The sequence below is a fragment of the Pan paniscus genome, chromosome 20 (genome assembly GCF_029289425.2).
Source record: "Pan paniscus chromosome 20, NHGRI_mPanPan1-v2.0_pri, whole genome shotgun sequence".
NCBI lineage: Eukaryota > Metazoa > Chordata > Mammalia > Primates > Hominidae > Pan > Pan paniscus.
The window spans coordinates 46,851,323-46,874,034 of NC_073269.2; the positions used below are offsets into that span (position 1 = coordinate 46,851,323).

General features: G+C 59.0%; 1 protein-coding gene across 27 annotated transcripts in view; it reads left to right on the forward strand.

The window, feature by feature from the left end:
* The first annotated feature begins 449 nt into the window (after positions 1–449).
* LTBP4 (latent transforming growth factor beta binding protein 4) overlaps positions 450–22,712 on the forward strand; it is a 37,295-nt gene continuing 15,032 nt past the window's right edge. For 5 of the 27 annotated variants that reach the window (XM_008964903.4, XM_055102930.2, XM_008964905.4 and 2 more), the window contains exons 1-22: positions 5,208–5,365; positions 7,178–7,236; positions 7,402–7,537; positions 8,047–8,156; positions 13,004–13,195; positions 13,374–13,621; positions 13,698–13,800; positions 14,202–14,276; positions 14,373–14,495; positions 15,344–15,508; positions 16,200–16,349; positions 16,464–16,583; positions 17,486–17,617; positions 17,702–17,827; positions 18,488–18,613; positions 19,108–19,350; positions 19,814–19,939; positions 20,028–20,147; positions 21,005–21,136; positions 21,345–21,470; positions 21,857–21,979; positions 22,245–22,376. In XM_008964903.4, the coding sequence (XP_008963151.3) occupies positions 5,226–5,365; positions 7,178–7,236; positions 7,402–7,537; positions 8,047–8,156; positions 13,004–13,195; positions 13,374–13,621; positions 13,698–13,800; positions 14,202–14,276; positions 14,373–14,495; positions 15,344–15,508; positions 16,200–16,349; positions 16,464–16,583; positions 17,486–17,617; positions 17,702–17,827; positions 18,488–18,613; positions 19,108–19,350; positions 19,814–19,939; positions 20,028–20,147; positions 21,005–21,136; positions 21,345–21,470; positions 21,857–21,979; positions 22,245–22,376 (3,007 nt within the window). In that variant the 5' untranslated portion in view covers positions 5,208–5,225. Of the gene's footprint in view, positions 1,185–2,481; positions 2,559–5,205; positions 5,366–7,177; positions 7,237–7,382; positions 7,538–8,046; positions 8,157–9,323; positions 9,621–13,003; positions 13,196–13,373; positions 13,622–13,697; positions 13,801–14,201; positions 14,277–14,372; positions 14,496–15,343; positions 15,509–16,199; positions 16,350–16,463; positions 16,584–17,485; positions 17,618–17,701; positions 17,828–18,487; positions 18,614–19,107; positions 19,351–19,813; positions 19,940–20,027; positions 20,148–21,004; positions 21,137–21,344; positions 21,471–21,856; positions 21,980–22,244; positions 22,377–22,712 lie in introns of those variants that run through there. The other 22 variants (XM_008964908.5, XM_063599581.1, XM_055102935.2 and 19 more) reach the window with 12 other exon arrangements.

Sequence of the window (22,712 nt, forward strand, 5' to 3'; positions counted from 1 at the left end):
CAAGCAATCGCAATCCTCCTGCATCAGCCTCCCGAGTAGCTGGGATTACAGGTGCGCACCACCATGCCCAGCTAATTTTTTGATTTTTAGTAGAGACAGAGTTTCACCATGTTGGCCAGGCTGGTCTCGAACTCCTGACCTCAGGTGATCTGCCCACCTCAGCCTCCCAAAGTGCTGGGATTACAGGCGAGAGCCACTGTGTCCGGCCCAGAATATCTTTTTATCTCCTAACTTCACTTACCTCTGGAATACATCTTCAATCAGGTTTTCTCTCTGTGGCAAGGTGACTCTAAGCAGCTGCTTAGCAACTCTTTTTTCCCTAGCAACAGCAAAAATCACAAGACTGATTTTCATTGGCTTGAATTAAGTCAGGTGGCCATTCCTGAACCAATTACTGTGGCCAGTGTGATGAAGGCCTTCCATTATTGCAGCCTGGATCATGTGTCCTGCTGTATTTTTAGTAGAGGCAGGGTTTCACCATGTTGGCCAGGCTGGTCTCAAACTCCTGACCTCAGATGATCCACCTAACTCGGCCTCCCAGAGTGCTGGGATTACAGGAGTGAGCCACCTTGCCTGGCTGGCCTTGGGATTTTTTTTCCCCCAAATAATGCCCGTTCCTACGGCACTTCCTTGAGGAGGTTTTCTGCATCTTTTTTCCTTGTGCCAATAAAAAAGGGACAGAAAGTGGGGACAGACTAGGAGTAGAGAATACTAGAACATGCTAATTCTAGAATTCCATAGTTTCTGGAATGCCAGAGCTTCTGAAACATAGTAGAGAGGGGTCTCGAACATTAGGACATCTCGGACACAAGGATATTCTGGAGTGCTCATGGATTAACAATATTAGAGTTCTCCCCTGCTTATCAGAGAATCCAGAATATAGAAGTTTCTGACAAAAAGGACCTGAAAAATCACTGATTCTAGAATAGGGGAGTGTCAAGGGGAGTTCATACCCATGAATCTCCACCGGTAGGAATATTTTGCATGCCAGGATGTCTGGAATGCTGAGAATTATAGGATACAGAAAGGAACCTGGATTACTAGGAAATCTAGAGAACGGGAGAGATCCTGGACTATCCGCCCTTCCAGAGCACTGGAAGGTTTGTTTGCGTTCCAAGAAATCCATAATGGCAGGAGATTCCGGATTATCAGAGAATCTGGAACACAAATGGGAGACGTAAAAGGTGAGTGCCTCTGAAACCGGGGTGTTCTGAAATAGCTGTGCACCTCAAACCCTAGTTTTGTTTTTGTTTGTTTGTTTTTGAGACAGGGTCTTGCTTTGTTGCCCAGGCTAGGGTGCAGTGGTGCAATCATGGCTCACTGCAGCCTCGGCCTTCTGGGCTCAAGTGATCCTCCTGCCTCAGCCTCCTGAGTATTTGGGACTACAGGTGTGTGCCACCACAGCCAGCTACTTTTTAAGTTTTTTTATAGAGACATTGTCTCACTATGTTGCCCAGGCTGGTCTCAAACTCCTGGGCTCAAGCCATTCTCCTGCCTTAGCATCCCAAAGTGCTGGGATTACAGGTGTGAGCTACCATGCCCAGCCTCACACTCTAGAAAATTTTTTACATGCCAGGATATTCAGAATATTGGGGGATATTGGCATGTTAGGAAATCTAGTATGTGGGGGGAGGGCCTGGAAGGTCAGGAAATCTAGAATATGATGGTGTTTTGTAATGCTCACAGATCTAAAATATTAGAGTCATTTTTTTTTTCCAGGCTGGAGAATCCAGAACGCTCGTGTTGCTGGAATGCTGGTCATTCTATTTTTATTTCATGTTTAAATTTTTATTATTTTCTTTATTTCTTTTTTTTGAGACAGGGTCTTTCTCTGTCGTCCGGGTTGGAGTGCAGTGGTGTGATCTCAGCTCACCTCAACCTCTGCCTCCCGGGTTCAAGTGATCCTCCCACCTTAGCCTCTTGAGTAGCCGGGATTACAGGCGTGCGCCACCATGCCTGGATAATTTTTGTATTCTTAGTAGAGACAGGGTTTCACTGTGTTGGCCAGGCTGGCCTGAAACTCCTGACCTCAAGTGATCTGCCCTCCCACCTCGGCCTCCCAAAGTGCTGGGATTACAGACGTGAGCCGGCCTTTTTCTGGGGGAGGGGGTGGGGGGGGAGAGAGAGAGAAGGGAGAGAGAGAGGAGAATTTGGGATGTCAGCAAATCTAGAACACTGAAGAGCTGGGTTTTTTAAATGCTAGAGATAGTATTATCCTAGTATAGTATTAACTCTGTGTGGTTTTGTGTGTGAGAGGGCATGGGGGGAGGGGTGGAAGATTCTGGAATGCGGGGGGACTAGAACTCTGAGGGATTCTGAAGGGTTGAGATGAGTTAGGATTCAAGAGGTGACATAGACACGATCCTGGGAGATAGTGACACTGATGGGAGGGATGGGGAGCTGGGGACTCCAAATTCTAGGGGGAGGGGAGGCTAACGCCGGAAGTTGCAGTGGTGAGCCAGAGGCTGTTGCCTAGCAACAAGCATTGAAGATGCGCTGGATCCCGGACAGAAGGGAGAAATTTCAGCAGCGCCCCCAGCAAATGCTCCAGCCACAGGGTAGGAGGTGGTGAGGGGGGAAGCGGGTAGGGATATGCTGTCCTGCAGGGTCATGTTAGCAGGGGTCTTGGGGGTTATACAAAAACAGGGTCATGGAGTACAGTCATGGGGCAGAGCCGGGCTCTGGGACAGCCCACAAATAGCTGTGAATGGAGTGTGAGTGCCGTCGTCACCTGCCCCAGGGACTGTGTGTCCCTGGACGGTGCTGGACCCAGATTTCTGGGTGTCAGTGTGGGATGGAGGCATGGATTGCCGTAGGTGGCAGTAACGGTGTGTAGCCGTGTGAGTCAGCCTGTGTGTCTCACAGTGAGGGGGGGTGAAGGGCTTCCCCGTCAGTCCTGCACACCCTCCTGGATTGGAAGAAGGAGCAGGAGTGGGGGGTGGGGGGTGCAACTGGATCAGTTGCCATTTTTGGTCTGGGGTGGGCTGTGTGGTCACGGCGTGTGGCCTAGTACCCTGTGTGGGTGGAGCCTGGGATCCACGAGGTGGGGGCGGGGCTAACGCTACAGAACTGGAAAGCTTAAGAATCCAACTGCTGTGGGATATGGGGCCTGGAACCCCAAAGCGAAGCAAACATGAAAGGGGTGGGCTTGGGATCCTACATGTGGTCACGTCCCAGTTTTCTGTGGGAAAGGGTGTGGCCTGAAACTCTGGAAAAAGAGGTGATTAGGGGCAGAGTGAAGCTCTGAGGGTGGTGCCTTAGGGAGAGAAGGGGCTTGTATTTCAGAGAATATAGGGTGGAGCCTTGAATTTATAATGATCTTCTCAAAGAATTGATCCCTTCTCAAGGCCCTAGGCTTCAGGGGTTCCAGGCTCACCATCTGCAAAAGCTTGCTCCCCGAATCTCTGTCCCTCAGTGAACCCAGCCAGGCTCTGCCCTTGACCCACAGGATCTGCTCCCAGGGGGGTCCTGGGGGCTCCTGGCTCTGCCCCCTCCTGCACCTCACTTATTGCCATCCCCAGAGGGTATCAGACCCCCTTCCTTGCGTGAGTCTTTGAATGCTCCCAAGAGCTTTGAGTCTCAAGCTGGGCTTGAGACCCTGAGTTTGAAGGCTTGAAGCCTGGAACCCCGGTGTGGACGGGGTTTAAGGGCCCCTGTGGCTTGCAGCTCCTAGTGGTGGAGACTCTTAGGCAAGGAAGGGATCGGTACTCTCTTTTATATAGTTTTATGTATTTATTTATTATTGAGATAGGGTCTCACTCTATCGTCCAGGCTGGAGTGCAGTGCAGTGCAGTGGTGCCATCTCAACTCACTGCAGCCTCCACTTTCCAGGCTCAAGTGATCCTCCTACCTCATCCTCCCGAGTAGCTGGGACTACTGGCTCATGCCACCATACCCGGCTAATTTTTGGATTTTTTTTTTTTTTTTTTTGAGACGGAGTCTTGCTCTGTCGCCCAGGCTAGAGTGCAGTGGCGTGATCTCGGCTCACTGCAACCTCCACCTCCTGGGTTCAAACGATTCTCCTGCCTCAGCCTCCCCAGTCGCTGGGATTACAGGCGCCCGCCACCGCGCCCAGATAATTTTTGTATTTTTTAGTAGAGATGGGGTTTCACCATCTTGGCCAGGCTGGTCTCGAACTCCTGACCTCATGATCCACCCGCCTCGGCCTCCCAAAGTGCTGGGATTACAGGCATGAGCCACCGCGCCCGGCCTAATTTTTGGATTTTTAATAGAGATGGGGTCCTATGTTGTACTATGTTGCCCAGGCTCACCTCAAACTCCTGGACTCAAGCGATCCACCTCGGCCTTCCAAAGTGCTGGGATTACAGGCCCGCGCCAGGGCACCTAGCCGGAACTGGGAACTCTCTAAGGAGAAAGTCTGCAATTCTGGGTGGTGGGAGGCTGCTCTTGGGAGCATTCAAAGACTCAGGCAAGGAGGGGGGTCTGATACCCTCTGGGGGCGGCGATAAGTGGGGTGCAGGAGGGGGCAGAGCCAGGAGCACCCTGGGAGCAGAGTTTGTGGATCAGGGGCAGAGCCTGGCTGGGTTCACTGAGGGACAGAGCTTCGGGGAGCAAGTTTTGCAGATGGTGAGCCTGGAATCCCTGAAGCCTAGGGTCTTGAGAAGAGATCAGTTCTTTGAGAAGATCCAGTGTGAACTTGGGACCCTCAGAGGGGCAGGACCTGGGGGCTGGTGCAGGGTTGGTGCACCATTTGCAGAATCCTCAGTCTCTCTCGTGGAAAGGGGTACCCGTGGGGGGCTTCCAGCTTCTACGCCAGCGAGGGAGCTAAATTCTGACCGAATTCTCCCAGAACTGGGAGCAGAGAGCTGAGGACTGCCAGATGGAGTCCAGCTTAGGGGACCCTGCCCCCAACCCCGCTCCCGTATCCCTCCCATTTGTAAGCACCCCTACGCCTGGGACCTCTGTTCCACGAGAAGGTTCACGGAGCCAGTACCCGAGTCCTAATTTCCCCCCACCGCGTGGGGAACTCGAGGTCCCCCGCGCCCCTAGTCCGGCACCTGTCCCTGCTGCCTCCTGATTGGCCGCGCGGCGAGCGCTGGCGGCGCCGGGCTGTGATTGGCGGGAAGTTCGCAGCCCGTGGCTGGACTGTGGAGAAAGTGAGTCGGCCTCGGGCGGGGGCGGGGGCGGGGGCAGGGGCGGGGCCGCGGCTAGCCTGACCCGCTGGACAGACTGCCCGCCCGGAGCGGGACTCGGCGCCCGACACGATGCGGAGGCCTGGCACCAGCGGCCGCCGCCCCCTCCTGCTGGTGCTGTTGCTGCCGCTCTTCGCAGCCGCCACCTCCGCCGCCAGCCCCAGCCCCAGCCAGGTCGTCGAGGTCCCGGGGGTCCCCAGCCGCCCGGCCAGGTAAGCCCCCTGCTTCCTTGTGCCCCTTCCACCCAATAAGTCTGGTGGTCCAGGAGGACCACGGCTTTCGGATTCAGGGGAAACTCGAACCCACTGCTTCGATGCGGAGATGCAGAGGGCCTTTGGATTTATTAGGCGCCCTCAATTTGTAGGGGTTAGATTCGGGGAGTACTGAGATTTTTAGGGGAAAGAGTCCCCTTTATTGTGGTGGAGAAGGCTAAGTCTCCAGAGAATCCTGGGGTTAGTTCGGGGAAAGATCTCTAGTTTATTGGGGCGGGGGGTGGGGGGCTGAGCTCTCCTAGAATGATAGAGACGTGTGGGGTCTTCGAGCTAGGATGGAGCTCCCCAAGTTTCTTGGGCGCGTAAGGAGGAAAGGTGTTGGGGGATTCTGGAGGGACTTTATGAGGCCGCTGAGTTGTCCTGGTTTTCTAGGATTTGGGGGCTCTGTGTTCATGAAAAGCGACCTTTGGGTTTTTCGAATTGGTCAGGAAGACGTAGACTCTTGCGTTGATGGCGGAGGGGCTTGTGGGGAGTGGGGTCGGGTGGGGGAGTCCTCAGGCTTCAGAACGGTTGGGGTTGCTCAAGTTTCCTAGAATTAGAGGACTCTGGGATTGAATGAGGCTCCAGTGATTTCACCGCGAGAGATCCAGGATTCCCTATAGATCTGGGGGCTATAGGCGCCCTTCCTGTCTGCGGGTGACGGGACTGAAGGAAGCCGTCTGCCCAGCACCCCCACCCACCCTCCCCGCCAGGCGGCCCAGCGCTCCGTTACAAAGGCCCCGGGCTCGTCTCCCGCCTGGGTCTCTGCGAATGCGTTTAGTAACCCGAGCCGCGGCGGGGGCGGGGCCGGGAAGGGGTTAACCTGGAGAAAAGGCGGGAGGGATGACGGCAAGATCGGGGATCCCCGAGGCTCCCCACCAGATGGCCTCATCCTCCACTCGGCCCCACCCACCTGAGAGGGGCCCACGCGCTGGACACCCCCCTCTCTGCACCCCCCACTGCTCTCCTCTCGGGGTCTGGGCGCGCGCCCTCGTCTCTAGACCCCCTTAGCCTGGGGATAATGGACTTGTCTGGGGGGCCCCTTCATTGCGACGCACTTGAACCGGAGCTGGAAGCTCCGCCACTGAGACCCTCTGGGCTGGGAGATGTCTGCAAGAACGGCACCTTTCTCCTGGTCAGGCGGGAAACTGAGGCCCAAAGACCAAGAAACGCTGGCTTCTGGACACACATCGTGGAAGGGCAAGAACGGGCTAGAACTCAGGCTCTGGGATTCTCAGTCCTGGACTGTGACTCCCGTATCCCCCTCCACCTCAGCACCCTGCTGGACCCACAGTTAGAGGGAAGAGCCTTCCCTCCCCAGCTGCCGAGGCCTGTGAAAATGGCGCCACCTGTCGGCCAGGCTCAGGATGGCGTCTGAGTCCCGGACCGGGATGTGCGGGAGGGCGGGGTTCTAGATTCCCAGACAGTCCGGGCTTAGAAATGCTCTTAGAAATCGAGTCTTTAGTTTTTGTTTTTGTTTTTTAATCACTTTTAAAAGGCTTTAAAATAACGTATTTTTTCAATAAAATCTTACGCCAAAATCTCTTCATAAGACAAAAGTACGGTTTCTGTGCCCTTCAGCCCGAAGTCTAAGCCAATTTGCCTCCCATTGTACAGATGGAGAAACTGAGGCGTGGGGAGAAGAACCTCGTTAGTCATATACCTGTTTCAAGCCCCCTCAGGATGCGTCTTGGTTTCCCCTCCCCGATTGCCGTCCTTTGCAGAGTTCTGGGGTGCTAGGGGCCTGAGTGACTTCCACTCCACTATTTATAGCGTTGCTGTTTGTCGCTGCTGCCCGGGCCAGACGTCTAGGAGGAGCCGCTGCATCCGAGGTGGGTTCTGGAAGATGGAGTATGAGTAGGGGGCAAAAGGGAATAGGAGGAGAGGGGCAGGGAGCTCCCCATCCCTCCCCTCATCCCACTGGGAGAGCTGGATGCATTTGGTAGAGAAGTACTTGGTCCCCTCCTTCCCCACTTAGTCCCTGGCTGTCTCCGAAGCCTTCTGCAGGGTCCGAAGCTGCCAGCCCAAAAAGTGTGCAGGCCCCCAGCGGTGCCTGAACCCAGTGCCTGCAGTGCCGAGTCCCAGCCCCAGCGTGAGGAAGAGACAGGTGTCCCTCAACTGGCAGCCACTGACGTGAGTGGGCAGTCCCTCCCCTACCAAATCCTCCCTCAGGAACTCCCAGCTTTGCCCCCGTTTCCGCTCCTCCTCCCTTCCCCCCTCCCTCTCTCCCCGCTCCCTCCCCGGCTCTTTCTTTTGCTATCAGCCTGTCTGTCCGTTTCTATTTCATCCCTTCCCTGCCTATCTCAGGCTCTTCCCATCTCTGCATTATTTCTGTCTCTTTCTGTTTCTTTCTAGTTACCTGTCTCTTTTCCTCTCTCTCTTTCTCCCTGTGTCTCACTGCCTGCCTCTATGTCTAAGTCTCTCTGCCCCTTCTCTCTTTCTCTCCCCCAACCCCCATCATCTCTCTTTCTCTCAGGGTCTTTGTTTCTCTCCCACTAGAGGCCTGGTCCCCATAAATAGGTGTTGTGGGGGGAGGGTTGGGCAGAGCCGCTACTGAAAGACATTTTCCTGGCATGGAGGCCCTTTGGTGGGGAGGTCAGTTTAACCCGGTGACAGCAGCTTTTCCGTCCTCTCCCACCCAGGCTCCAGGAGGCCAGAGCTCTACTGAAGCGGCGGCGGCCCCGGGGGCCAGGGGGCCGGGGACTACTGAGAAGGAGGCCCCCACAGCGTGCCCCCGCTGGCAAGGCCCCGGGTAAGCACATCCGCCTTTCCTCCGCCTGGGGCGAGGGGGGTTCCGGGCCAGATAAAGCCGTCTGGTTCCCACGGTCCAGCCGCCGCCTACCCGCCCCCCGTTGTAGCTCAGCCCCCACCCCCAGGACGAGGCCCCCTCTAGGGACCCCAGCGTCCGGCCGTGCGAGGTGAGCCCGGGGCAGGACCAGACACAGGCCAGAGGCACTGACCCGCGGGGGTGGGGCCGGGAAGCCAGGCGTCCGGGCTCCCCGCGGCCGAAGAGGGAGGGCGCTGGCCCGTTAGAAAGCTCCGCCGAACCAGCCCAGACAACAAAAGCGATTGTGCGGGTTGGCGCCTGCCTGGGCACCAAATGCTCAAGATTGTGGGGCGGCTGGGGGCCAAAGGCCTCCTCCTGTTTCCCGAATCCTCCCCCTGCCCTCCTCCCACTCCAGCTCTTGACCCCTAGTCTAGAACACCCCTCATCTCAAACACCCTCAAAACCCTCCTCTTGCTGTAGCCTTCGGCCCAGATGTGACCCCTCCCCCTAAAGTCTTCCAGATGTGAGCCTCGGGCCAGATGTTAGTACCCCCGCCCACAGCCTCCCTTTATCCATTGTGACTTCTCCCGCCAGGTGTGGCGTTCTGGCCAGATGTGGCTACATCTTCACATGTATCCCCCCCCCCACCTCCAGCCTCCTGCCCAGGATCTAGACGCCCAATTCCTTTATGTGCCCAGGTGTAGCAACCCTTCTCCCATCCCTCAGATGTCCCACCTGGCTGTCCAGATGTGCCATGATAGCCCCCTATCAAGATGAAGCCCCTTTCTCTGTGCCCAGGGCAGAAGAGGATCAACTCTTAGCTGTCTCCCCAAATGTGGCCCCCACTACTCTTAATGGATTTCCTCTTTATGGATTCAGCTCTGTCTGGGGGGAAACCCGCCCGCCCCCACCTGTTCCCTTCCCCGCCGCTCCCCTACAGGCCTGGTCCACTTGTTGGTGCGCGGATGGGGACAGAGGGGGCGCCCCGCTCACCCCTGCGAGTCTAGCGCCCAGCCTGCGAGCCTCTGGCTAAGCGCCCAGCCCCACGCGCCCCCGCGCGGCCGCCGGGGAGGGAGTGGTGAGGAGGGGGGGGCCTGAGCGGGGGCGCGGCCGCCCTCCCCCGCGGGCGGGCGGGCGGGCGCGGCCGGGCCCCTCGGGCGGGCTGGGGCGGCGGCGCGGCGGAGCGCGGCGCTGCAGCCATGGCGGGCGGCGTGCGGCTGCTCTGGGTGTCGCTATTGGTGCTGCTGGCGCAGCTAGGGCCGCAGCCTGGACTGGGCCGGCTCGGAGAGCGTCTCCGCGTGCGCTTCACCCCGGTCGTGTGCGGCCTGCGCTGCGTCCATGGGCCGACCGGCTCCCGCTGTACCCCGACCTGCGCGCCCCGCAACGCCACCAGCGTGGACAGCGGCGCTCCCGGCGGGGCGGCCCCGGGGGGACCCGGCTTCCGCGCCTGTGAGTGCGGGGTGGTGGTCCCGAGAGAGCGGCTCCGGGGGGGAGGAGGATCCCTGGGGATGGAGGAGACAGTCCTCCAGGGAGAGGGAGCCCAGATTCCATATGCAACAGTGCAAGGGAATATCAGGGGCTATTTGAGGAAGGGGGCCCCAAATTCCTGGCTTTTGGGGTTGGGTCCTGAGGGTTCCGATTTTGCAAGCAATGAGGGTTCTTAGAGGCCTGTGATGTCCCACGTGAGGGAATTGGCGCCAGCTTTCATGCTTTGAGTCAAAATGGGGATCTCAGAATTGAGGGGCCTGAGAACTTTTGGGAGGGGGGCTCGAATTCTGAGACGCTGAGTAAGGAGTCCCCAGGGACCAAGCAAGAGTCTCAGGACCGCATGGGGGACGTCTCAGTTTCTGTGTGTTTGGGTGGGAAGGTTCTGTATGGGAATGCCTGTGAGGTGGGGTACTAGACAGAAGAAAGTTAATCCGAAGAGCTAAGAGGGAGAGGGGACAGAGACGGGGGTTGTGTGTGTGTGTGTGTGTGGCGGCAGGGGGGTGAGGGGGGGGTGTCTCCGCAGGACCTGAGTTGCAGGGGTCCCACGTGCGACAGAAATCCAGATAAGAGGGCTTACGGAAGGGGCGCCCCCTGGGGGCGGAGGGGACAGGAGGTGTATGCACCAGGCACTCCTAGAGATGGGGAGCCTTGGGGGTTCAGGTGAGGTGGGGGAGGGCGCACCACCTGTTGTTCCAGGATGCAAAAGTGGGCAGACTCTCTGGGATCGGGCCTTCCTGCCCCCTACCCCGCAGACCCTATGGAGTGGGGAGTGGGGGCCCCTGGCGCGGAGAACTCGCCCAGCCTGGCCCCCAGCCAGCCCAGCCCGGCCGGCGTGAGCTCATCTCCCGCCTGAGCCCCCGCCCGCTGCCACTCCCTCTCTCCTCCCCTTCCTCCCTCTTTCTTTCACTCTTTCCCGGCCCAGCCCCAACGTGCCTGTGCCAGGCGCCATGCCCAGGCGGGTGCCAAGCCCCTGGGGGTGCAAGGAGTGGCATGTGAAGTGGGGGCTGACCTCAAAGGGACCCCTATGTCCTCAGCTCCCCGCTTGGCCAGGGCTGTGGGGCATGACGTTGGCTGTGGCCATCTAGTGGCCCACCCTGGGTGTAGGCACCCCCAGGGAGCTGGCCTGGGGGCCTGCATTCAGGCCAAGAGAAGGCAGAGAAATGCCTCTGGAGCCTGGGAAATACCCTCAGACCTGGCTGGTTTCCCACCCCCTCCATCAGAGACCCTTACCATTTTGCAATTTTGATTCCTAGTTAAGCCTCTCCTAGGCCCCACTATTCAATTAAAAGCCCCCATTAGACCACCCTGGAGTCGTGGCCCCACACTCCTACCTAAGGGGAGCTGAGTTTTTGCTCCAGGCCCTAGACCCGCTCTCCACCCCTGGCAACAGACTTTAGAGACCACTCCTCCAGTGAAATTCCCTCTCATTCTTCCCTCCCACCTCCCAAACTGTGCCTTTCCCCAGATAACTCTGTAGTATTGTCCAGAAGTCCTGTTCTTCTAGCTCACCCCCTTCCCCAGGAACTTCTGATCCCATTTATCTTCAGAGAACCCCAGGGTTGGTCTTGATAAGTGGGTTCTCGCAAGAGGACTCCAGACACTGTGCTCCTTACAGGCAGCCATTAATAAAAAGCCTTTGGCACTTAATCCTTAGCTGGGAGGGGAGGGGATTCCACATAGGGACTCGGCCAATTGAGCCTCTTAAGTGCTGATGACTTCCAGGAATTCCACTTCACTATCTAAACGCTGTTTTCAGCACCGTCAAACTGGTTGTCTCCTAGGCGGCACTAGAGTCCTGTTTTCTAGGTAACTGTCCACAAAAGGACTCCTGCTGAAAGGGCGCCTCAGTTTCCTCTGAGCTGGGTTCCTCCATCCCAGAAAACTCCAGCCGTCTTTGAACTCGAGAGGACTGCCCTTTAGTGGATCTCCTCCCAGGACTCCAGTCCCTTTATCCTTCTAAACGGAGGTGGCTCTCCGCATCCTTTCCTCTCTACAGTTGTGGCTCAGAATCCCACACGCGCCTCCCCCGGCCGCCTGCCTCCTCCCTCCCCTCCGCACAGCTGTCTCCAGCTGTTCTCTGCAGCCCCGGGAGAGAGAGGGAGGGGGTGCCCTCGCAGGACAGCCCGGCCTCCTTTGGCTCAAAGGTCCCGGGGCTCCCCAAGGGTCCGGAATGTGGAGCCTCCGCCCTGCCCCCGCCGCACCTCTCTCTTTGTTTACCCCGCCGCACAGCTGGCAGTGCCCCGCCCAGAGGTGGCCTGGGGCCCAGCGAGGGCGCGCAGAGGGGAGTGGAGGCGCGTTCCCGCTCGTGGCCCCGCCCCGGTGCTACTGGAGGCTGTAAGGCCGAGCTAGAACTCTAAAGCCCCAGCCAGAAAGAAGTTGGGCGGAGACACAGCGCGGTGGGCGGAACTAGGGCACCCGGACAGCCTGGAGGTGGGGTGGGAGGGGCGTGAACAAGTGAGCCGGGCGAATCAGAGTGCGGAAAGGAAGGTGGGCGGGGCTAGAGGCGGCAGGTTAAGCTCCTGGATAGGCGGGGTTTAGAATCCCGCGGGTAGAAGGTAATGTGAGAGGGGCTACAAAGGGGGCACAGCCAGGGGGCGGGGGTAGGACTTCGTGGACCAAGCAGAGGGAGTGTGGGCGGGCATAGAATGCGAAGGAGACAGAGTTGGGCGGGGAGTTATGCCAGGGAGTGGTTAAAATGTGGTTTGAGTCAATGGAAGGGATCAGCATTGGGTGGGAGGGGCTGGAACAGCAAAGGGTTCCGTCGGACTACGGAATGGGCGGGGTCAGCGCCGTCTGGGCTGGTCTGGAACTCCGTGGACTCAGCCAGAAATTGGGATCCGAGAGGTTGACATGAAAGTGAATAAACAGCCTGAGGGCTGGCTGGGCTCACGCCTGTAATCCCAGCACTTTGGGAGACTGAGGCAGAAGGATTGCCTGAGCCCAGGAGTTCAAGACCAGCCTGGCCAACATAGTGAGACCCCCGCCTCTACCAAATTTTTAGAAAACGTAGCCCGATGTGGTGCACGCCTGTCGTCTCAGCTACTTAGGAGGCTCAGATGGGAGGATCACTTCAGCTTAGGAGGTCGAGGCTGCAGAGCCATAATCACGCTACTGCATTCCAGCCTGGGCAATAGAGCGAGATCCTGCCGACTTAGTGGGTGGGACCGTACCTCTGATGGCTGAACAACTGGACTGGGCCAATGCTGATGCCAGAATTGGGGCGGGGCCACATGACAGCTGAGGGCGGAGCGACTTAGAAATGAATGATACCTTGAGGGAGTAGGGACCCCAGGAGAACCTGCCAGGAATGGTGGCGCCCCTGAGTGTCCTCGTTCTCCTCCCAGTCCTGTGTCCCTTGATCTGTCACAATGGCGGTGTGTGCGTGAAGCCTGACCGCTGCCTCTGTCCCCCGGACTTCGCTGGCAAGTTCTGCCAGTTGCACTCCTCGGGCGCCCGGCCCCCGGCCCCGGCTATACCAGGCCTCACCCGCTCCGTGTACACTATGCCACTGGCCAACCACCGCGACGACGAGCACGGTGAGGAAAGTGTGGCCAGAGTCCCCTCCGACCCCTGTCAAGCATTTCACCTTGCCCCTGACCCTCATCTTTCCCGCCTTCCCGAGCACCTTTGCCCAGCTCGCCCTCCCCGCCTTGTCTAGCCCCAGCCCGTAAGAACCCGTGTAGACATCCGTTTGCCCGGCCGTGCCTCCCCTAGGCGTGGCATCTATGGTGAGCGTCCACGTGGAGCACCCGCAGGAGGCGTCGGTGGTGGTGCACCAGGTGGAGCGTGTGTCTGGCCCTTGGGAGGAGGCGGACGCTGAGGCGGTGGCGCGGGCGGAAGCGGCGGCGCGGGCGGAGGCGGCAGCGCCCTACACGGTGTTGGCACAGAGCGCGCCGCGGGAGGACGGCTACTCAGATGCCTCGGGCTTCGGTTACTGCTTTCGGGAGCTGCGCGGAGGCGAAGTGAGAGGAGGCCGGTGGGGAGGGGCCCGGAGCTTGCCTCCGCGCGGGGGCGCGCTCACCCAACACTTCCCCGCAGTGCGCGTCCCCGCTGCCCGGGCTCCGGACGCAGGAAGTCTGCTGCCGAGGGGCCGGCTTGGCCTGGGGCGTTCACGACTGTCAGCTGTGCTCCGAGCGCCTGGGTAAGCCCCAGGACGTCCCCGAAGTGCTCGGAGCTGGGGAGTGGTGAGAACCTCACCGTTCCTCCTACTCTGCCCTAGATAAACCCAGTTCACAAATTGTAGCCACGCCTACCCCATTGTGGAGGCGACTTCCAGTCCTGAGCTTTTCATACCGCTCTGGGACCACCCACCCCATTTGCTGACTTTGGCCACTCTGTTTTCACCCTGCGTTTGTGCCTTGGCCCCCCACCATATACTTTGGGAGTCTCCAATGTTGCCATTTCAACTGCCAACCTAAGGCTGTCCCTGCACTTAAACTACAGCCAACATCTTTTAGTCCCTCCCACCCCGTCTTCGTCTCTGCCCACTCCATTCTCGCTCTGCCCACCTGTCCCTGGCCCACCCCTCTCCTCTCGCCACAGGGAACTCCGAAAGAGTGAGCGCCCCAGATGGACCTTGTCCAACCGGCTTCGAAAGAGTTAATGGGTCCTGCGAAGGTGCAACGGGGCAGGGGTGGGAGGGGCTTGGTTCTGGGGGCGGGATTTGCAGGGATCAAGTTCCTGACTCCACGGTGACCTCTCCAACCCTGGCAGATGTGGATGAGTGCGCGACTGGCGGGCGCTGCCAGCACGGCGAGTGTGCAAACACGCGCGGCGGGTACACGTGTGTGTGCCCCGACGGCTTTCTGCTCGACTCGTCCCGCAGCAGCTGCATCTGTGAGCAACCAGCAGGGAGCTCAGGCTGGGTCCCGCCCTCCCTGCCCTCAGAAGTCCCAGAGCATCCTGGGGCCTTTAATTCCCTCGGACCCCCCCAGACTCCCGGGTTCCTCTGTCAGCCTTAGAGCCCCCTCAGAACTTCTCAGATTCTTATACAGCTTCAGCATCCCTGGACCACCTTTAGACCTTCCAAGCCTTTTGGATCCAGATCCCTCCAGACTCCCAGACTTTTTTTTTTTTTTTTTTTTGGAGATGGAGTCTCGCTCTGTCGCCCAGGCTGGAGTGCAGTGGCGCGATCTCGGCTCACTGCAACCTCTGCCTCCTGGTTTCAAGTGATTCTCCTGCCTCGGCCTCCCAAGTAGCTAGAACTACAGGCGGGCACCACCATGCCCGGCTAAATTTTTTTGTATTTTTGGTAGAGACAGGGTTTCGCCATGTTGGCCAGGCTGGCCTCAAACCCCTGGCTTCAAGTGATGTGTCCACCTCAGCCTCCCAAAGTGCTGGGATTACAGGCGTAAGCCACTGCGCCCAGCTCTCCCAGACTTTCTGGAATCCTTCTCAGACCCCCAAATCCTCTCGTCCCCCTCAACGACTCGACTATCTTCAGATCTTGAGATCCTTCTCAGAGTCTCTCATTCACCACTGACACCCCACTGAGGCTCCAAGCCCTTCTCAGACCTCCAGAGCCCACTGCTCTCCTTCAGACCCTCTCAGACCTCTCCCAAATGCCCCTCGCACCCACCAACCCCCCACCCCCAACCCCAGAACCATTCCCCTCTCTCCCAAATCCCTAAGTGCCACAGCATTCCCAGCCCCGCCCTGAAGGATTTCCTCCCTGCTCCTCGCAGCCCAACACGTGATCTCAGAGGCCAAAGGGCCCTGCTTCCGCGTGCTCCGCGACGGCGGCTGTTCGCTGCCCATTCTGCGGAACATCACTAAACAGATCTGCTGCTGCAGCCGCGTAGGCAAGGCCTGGGGCCGGGGCTGCCAGCTCTGCCCACCCTTCGGCTCAGGTGAGCCCCTGCTATAGTGCCTAGCCCTACGCGCAACACATGTGGCGCTCATTCTACGCCCCACCCTCCAACCCTGAGTTCACTGCCCCTAACCTGACTGGCTGGGCTCCAGCCTTGGCCACGCAGCAGCCTCTGAGACCCGCAGGCCTCAGGCTGGACAGCATCCATGGCTCCACCTCCATCTGTAGCCATACCCACCCCTCCATTCGTAGCCACAGCTACCCTGGAGCCCCCAAGTTAGGTTTTGTCTCCTGAGCGTCAACGCCCAGTCCCACCCTGTCCCTGAACTTTGACCAAGTCCTTGGCTTCTGAGACACTGCCTTCAGCTTAGCCCCACCCCAGGCATGCCCCTCCCTGAGACACCTCCCTGGCATTCTATCTTCTGCTTAAAACTAAATCCCACAAGGGAGCTATTTCCTAGCCTCCAACTCTGTCCCTGTAGACCCAACCGGACCCTGCCCTCAACCCTGTTCCTACCACCATCCCAAATGTGGGAAAACGCTCTTGGCCCCACCTGTAGCCTCTAAGACATTCTACTCTTTGGCCAGGACACCACCCCATCCCAGCCTCCAACTCAAACCCCTCACACTCTCCAGCCAAGCCCTGCCCCTAGCCAAGGCCAGAGTCTGGGCTTGCCATCGTTTTCTTCCCGCTCTCTTGTCCTCTCTCTGTCTCTCTTACCTATTCCCAGAGGGTTTCCGGGAGATCTGCCCGGCTGGCCCTGGTTACCACTACTCAGCCTCCGACCTCCGCTACAACACCAGACCCCTGGGCCAGGAGCCACCCCGAGTGTCACTCAGCCAGCCTCGTACCCTGCCAGCCACCTCTCGGCCATCTGCAGGTGAGCTGGCTCCGGCAGAAGTGGGTGCCATCTTCAAGGGGCTGCCCCAGCCCCACAGTGAAAGGAGGCAAGAGAGGATTTGGGCTCCACTCGTTGATAACCCTTCTTTATCAGGCTTTCTGCCCACCCATCGCCTGGAGCCCCGGCCTGAACCCCGGCCCGATCCCCGGCCCGGCCCTGAGCTTCCCTTGCCCAGCATCCCTGCCTGGACTGGTCCTGAGATTCCTGAATCAGGTTTGCTAGAAAGAACTGAGGGCATTGGGCCTGGAGCAGTGGCTCACGCCTGTAATCCCAGCATTTTGGGGGGCTGAGGAGGGTGGATCACCAGGTCAGGAGTTCGAGACCAGCCTGGCCAACATGGCGAAACCCTGTCTCTACTAAAACTACAAAAATTAACTGGGCGTGGTGGCAGATGCCTGTAATCCCAGCTACTTGGGAGGCTGAGGCAGGAGAATCACTTGAACCCAGGAGGCAGAGGTTGCAGTGAGCTGAGATCATGCCATTGCACTCCAGCCTGAGTGACACTCCATCTCAAAAAAAAAAAAAAAAAGAATTCAGGGCATTGATGGGGGTATTACAGGTGGGATTCTGGGGTAAAAGACTCCAAGGTGAAGATTCCAGGTTACAGCAAATAGGAATGGTATGGGCAGAGGTAAGCGTTTGAAGGGTTGGGTGGTAGTTAGATCAGGAGCTGGAGTCACAGTTGGGCTCTTCTGTGTCAATCGAGCAAGCCATTTAACCTCTGAGACTCGGTTTTCTCATCGGTAAAATGGGGATGGTTGTTGAGATGCCTCTGAAGTGTCTGACACCTAGTAAGTGCTCAGATAAATACTTATGGTAGATAATTATTTTTCATTATCTAATGTTAGATAATTATTTCTCAGGTAGGGCACTAAGAATGTATCTCAGGCGGAGGGTTGGAGAGCAAACCTCTCCATGATGAGGGGATTCGGCCAAGGATCTGATGAGAACGTTCCAGGATAAAAAAGATGGAGATCAGAAGAAGACTGGGCTTGCTTGGGGAGGAGACATCCATGAAGGTGTTTTATGGATGTCTCCGGAGGTGGGGGTTTTACTGGGATGAAAGGAACGGAGGATTCAGAGATGGGGGAACCCTGGCTGACTGGACCCCCCAGGTCCCTCCTCCGGCATGTGTCAGCGCAACCCCCAGGTCTGCGGCCCAGGACGCTGCATTTCCCGGCCCAGCGGCTACACCTGCGCTTGCGACTCTGGCTTCCGGCTCAGCCCCCAGGGCACCCGATGCATTGGTGAGCAAGGCGGAGGGCGCGGAAGGAGGCGGGGCGGGGGGCTTTGCCTGGTCACCTTGTCACCAGCCCCCTCCGTGTCCTCAGATGTGGACGAATGTCGCCGCGTGCCCCCGCCCTGTGCTCCCGGGCGCTGCGAGAACTCACCAGGCAGCTTCCGCTGCGTGTGCGGCCCGGGCTTCCGAGCCGGCCCACGGGCTGCGGAATGCCTGGGTGAGAAATTTGCCCCACCCGGCTCCAGGCCCACCCCAGGGTCTCGCTCCTGCTCTCACTCCAGAGCCTCTCCAGCCCTCCCACGCTTCCCCTCTCGGGTCCCGCCCCAGGACTGCTCTGCCCTGGCCCTTGGCCCCTCCCTTCCCTGACCCGCCTCCACCCAGCTCCAGCCTCCCTTTGACCCCACCCCTACCCAGCTCCCAAACCGCCAGTTTCTATGGGGGCCTGGTCGCGCCTCGTATTGCTCCGCCCCCACGCCCAGGCCCCGCCCTTATTGGCCACGCCCCTCCCTGACTAACTCCCTCCCCCAGGCCCCGCCACTGTCCTGCAACTGCGGCAACCAATCTCCTGACCACGACCCCGATTCCAACCCTGCCACACCAGAGCCCTATCCCCAAACTGCTCCTTTCTTCTCTAGCCCCTACCCCACCTTCCCTTAGCTTGGTCCCCAAAGCTCTCCTTTCTGCCCTTGCCCTACCAAACCCTCCCCTCCACAATTGCCTCTCTCACTGTGCCCCTCTCCGGCTGTCCTGGCCGGGTCCCCATCCTGGCTCTGGCCCAAGCTTGGTCCCGCTCCCGCTTCCCTCTACCCCCGCCTCCCTGCGTCACTTCTCCCGGGACTGTCTGCCCCAGTCCCAGCCGCCTGGTCTGTGCCCACAGATGTGGACGAGTGCCACCGCGTGCCGCCGCCGTGTGACCTCGGGCGCTGCGAGAACACGCCAGGCAGCTTCCTGTGCGTGTGCCCCGCCGGGTACCAGGCTGCACCGCACGGAGCCAGCTGCCAGGGTGAGGGCCTGGGAGGGGCAGCTGGGAAGGGGTGTGAGCGGTTGGGTAGAGCGCAGTGATGAGGGCCAGAGAGACTGAACAACAGGGCAAAGCGAGTTGATTTGGAGACAGAGGCCAGGCTCTCAAGCAGACGTGTGGCCTGATGGCAGTAGAGAGAGACCTGGGATGCAGAGGCCAAGTGATGGGAAACAGAAAGGCTGAGTCATGAAAGATGGAGAAGCAGAATGAGGAGGGATGGAGATGTCAGTAATCGGGTAAGGGGAGCAGAGTTATGGAGGACAGGGGAGAAGGAGGCCTTCTCATGGGGACTACAGAGACAGAACCAGCCAGACAGCTTAGTAGGGATTGGTGGAGGATGCAGAGTCAGATGATGGTGACAAGGAGGAATAGAGATGGGGTCACGGGGACAGAATGTTGGAGGGTGGAAAGCCAAAGTGACAGAGGTCAGGGAGGCAGAGGGGAACAAGTGACCCCGGGCCCCCTGCCCTGTGCAGATGTGGATGAATGCACCCAGAGCCCAGGCCTGTGTGGCCGAGGGGCCTGCAAGAACCTGCCTGGCTCTTTCCGCTGTGTTTGCCCGGCTGGCTTCCGGGGCTCGGCGTGTGAAGAGGATGTGGATGAGTGTGCCCAGGAGCCACCGCCCTGTGGGCCCGGCCGCTGTGACAACACAGCAGGCTCCTTTCACTGTGCCTGCCCTGCTGGCTTCCGCTCCCGAGGGCCCGGGGCCCCCTGCCAAGGTGAGGGTGCTGAGCCCAGCCCTACTCCATCACTGTTTGCTGTGGAGACTGGAGAGAGATTATTGAGGGGCAGAGAGGCAGAGTGATGGGGCTCAGGGATGGAGAACAGGGGCTGAGGGATGGGGACCTCACTCCAGAGTCTTCTCTCCCTTCAACAAAATAAGGCAGTCCTCCCCACCCCTTCTCCCTTTTTGAAAGATACTCTTGTGCTTATGGGAACCCCGAGGAGGGGGTCACCTGAGGCAGGGCAGGCAACATGGAGTTGGTGCCTTAGCCCCACCTTAGTAGCTGGAGAGACCATTGAATGGGGACACGAGGAAGGCATCTGTCTTCCTGGGAAGAGGGAGCAGCCTGAGGCAAGTCCAGAAGGCAGGCTCAAGACTGGAATGCTGGGGTGGGTGGTGATGGCCATGGGAATGGATTCAGGCCCCTTCCTCAGCCTCATTGGTCCCCTCTGCCCCAGATGTGGATGAGTGTGCCCGAAGCCCCCCACCCTGCACCTACGGCCGGTGTGAGAACACAGAAGGCAGCTTCCAGTGTGTCTGCCCCATGGGCTTTCAACCCAACGCTGCTGGCTCCGAGTGCGAGGGTGAGGCCGGGGAGGGAGGGAGGAGTGTGGATGGGTGAGGGGGGAGTTGGACCACTTCTTCAAGGCCACCCTCTCCCCTGCCCCCCAGATGTGGATGAGTGTGAGAACCACCTCGCATGCCCTGGGCAGGAGTGTGTGAACTCGCCCGGCTCCTTCCAGTGCAGGGCCTGTCCTTCTGGCCACCACCTGCACCGTGGCAGATGCACTGGTGAGACCAGGCCCTGGCTGTGACCTTGGGCCTGCATCATGACCCCCGACCCTTGACCCAGATCACAACTATGACCTGGCCGTAACCTCCTGACCGGGACCTCAGTCCCTCAGTCCCCAGAGCCTGTGACTCCTGACCCTGACCTGGACCACAACTCTTGACCCTGAATGTGACTCCTGAGACCCAACTTGACAGTAACATTTGACCCTAACCATCACCCTTGATGATAGTCCCTGCCCATACCCTGATAGCAATTGTGACCCTCATGACTCTGGCCCTGAATGTGACCTATAACTCCTGAATTTGACTGTGACATTTGACCCTAATCATAACCACTAACCATAGCACTGACCATAACCTTGACTGTGTGACTCTTGGTCCTGTCTCTTTCACAGCCCCTGCCTCTTCTCAGAATCCCTTCTCTGGAACCTGGTTGGGTTCATAATCCCTGACCCTGGCCCCTGACTTGAGGCAGAATTCTGGACCCTGACTATAACTTCTGATCCTAACTGGATTCAGATTCCAGTCACTAACTCTGACCCATGGCTCAGCCGAATCCCATCCAATGATCCTAGTTTATAATACTTGACTGGTCCCTTGCCCTAGTTCATTTCTGATCCCTGTCTAAGCTAGAGTCCCCTCTCCTGACTCCAAAATCCTGGCACAGGTAGTTCCTAGAAACCTAGACCCACAGGACTTGCAACCATGGTCCCCGGAACCCGGGAACCTTGGTCAGCCCTCCCCCAGCCTCCAACTCATGAGACTTCCCACCACCTCCCCCAGACACCCTACTCCAAGGGGATTGGTCGGGTGTGTCCCGAGACTGGACCCTTTCTGAACACCCCCACCCCCCACAGATGTGGACGAATGCAGTTCGGGTGCCCCTCCCTGTGGTCCCCACGGCCACTGCACTAACACCGAAGGCTCCTTCCGCTGCAGCTGCGCGCCAGGCTACCGGGCGCCGTCGGGTCGGCCCGGGCCCTGCGCAGGTGAGTAGCATAGGGACCCGCCAGAGAGTCTGGGAGTAGGGCCCTGGGTTCCAGGGCAAAGCCGGCTGGAAAGGTGGAGGCGGGACCAAGGCGCTGTGGGAGGAGCTTAGAAACCTGGCATTGGCGGGGGCGGGGTTACTGCGATGTGGGCGGAGCTTGTCTGGGAGGCCGGGTCCCGTGACTCCGCCCAATCTCCCGCGTACCCTAGACGTGAACGAGTGCCTGGAGGGCGATTTCTGCTTCCCTCACGGCGAGTGCCTCAACACTGACGGCTCCTTTGCCTGTACTTGTGCCCCTGGCTACCGACCCGGACCCCGCGGAGCCTCTTGCCTCGGTTCGTACCCAGGCTGATCCTGGCCCCGGAAAGGGTGGGCTTAGGGCAGGAAAAGGCGGGACGGGGAGAAGAGGGCGAAAAGGGGAAAACGAGTTTTTAGCCGGAGTCTTCCAGCAGGATCAAGGGGCAGATGGTGGGAGTCTCGAGGCAGTGAGGGGGGGCGGGGCGTGGAGAGAAAAGGGCCGAGTCTGGGTATTTGGACCGTGATTGTAAAGAAGCTGTTCTAAACCCGTCGGGGGGCGGTGTTTGCAGGGAGGGAAGTAGCGTGAGGCAGGTTGGGGAAGGCGTGAAAGGCCTAGGAGAGCCGAGGGGCGGTGGAGGGGTGTGGCCTAGAATGTTAGGCGGAGCGGGAGGTGGGCCGGGCCTTCGGACGCCCTGTCCCGCAGACGTTGACGAGTGCAGCGAGGAGGACCTTTGCCAGAGCGGCATCTGTACCAACACCGACGGCTCCTTCGAGTGCATCTGTCCTCCGGGACACCGCGCCGGCCCGGACCTCGCCTCCTGCCTCGGTGAGAGGCCCCGCCCCGGCCTGATCCGTCCTCCCTCCGACTCCCCGATTGGCCTCCCACCTCTGTCTTTCCTCCTCCGCTTCTCCCCTCCCCTTACCTCTTTCCCCCGCCTCCTCTCCTAGCCTCCCCATCTCTCCTCTACCCCAATCTTCTGCCCTCTCCTCTGCTTCCCCGGCCTCCCCCTTCTGACTCTCCTCTCCCCTCTTTGTATCCCCCATCTTGCCTCCCTGCTTCCCACATCCGACCACCCGACCTCTCTCCTCAGACGTGGACGAATGTCGCGAGCGAGGCCCAGCCCTGTGCGGGTCGCAGCGCTGTGAGAACTCTCCCGGCTCCTACCGCTGTGTCCGGGACTGCGATCCTGGGTACCACGCGGGCCCCGAGGGCACCTGTGACGGTGAGCCTGCCCCCACCCGCCTTCGCTAGCGCTTGCAACGGGGTGCTGGAGGCTGCTCCCTTGGGGACTGAGGAGGGGCGCCCTGCTTCCCAGACTTAGGGGGAGGGAAAGAACACCCTCTCACCGTATCTCTGTAGTGGAAATAAGCCGCCACCGTGTCCATGTATTTTCTTGTGTCAGGATCACGGCCAAGCCTCCCTTCCAGCCGCAGTCCATTCCCCCTCTGCAGCTGAAGCGGGTCCACATTTTAGGCTATGCCTCCAGTAAGACACCGCCCCAAAACTGTTAGGCCCCGCCCCTTCCAATCGGCCTCTGGATTAAAACCCCCTCTTCAGG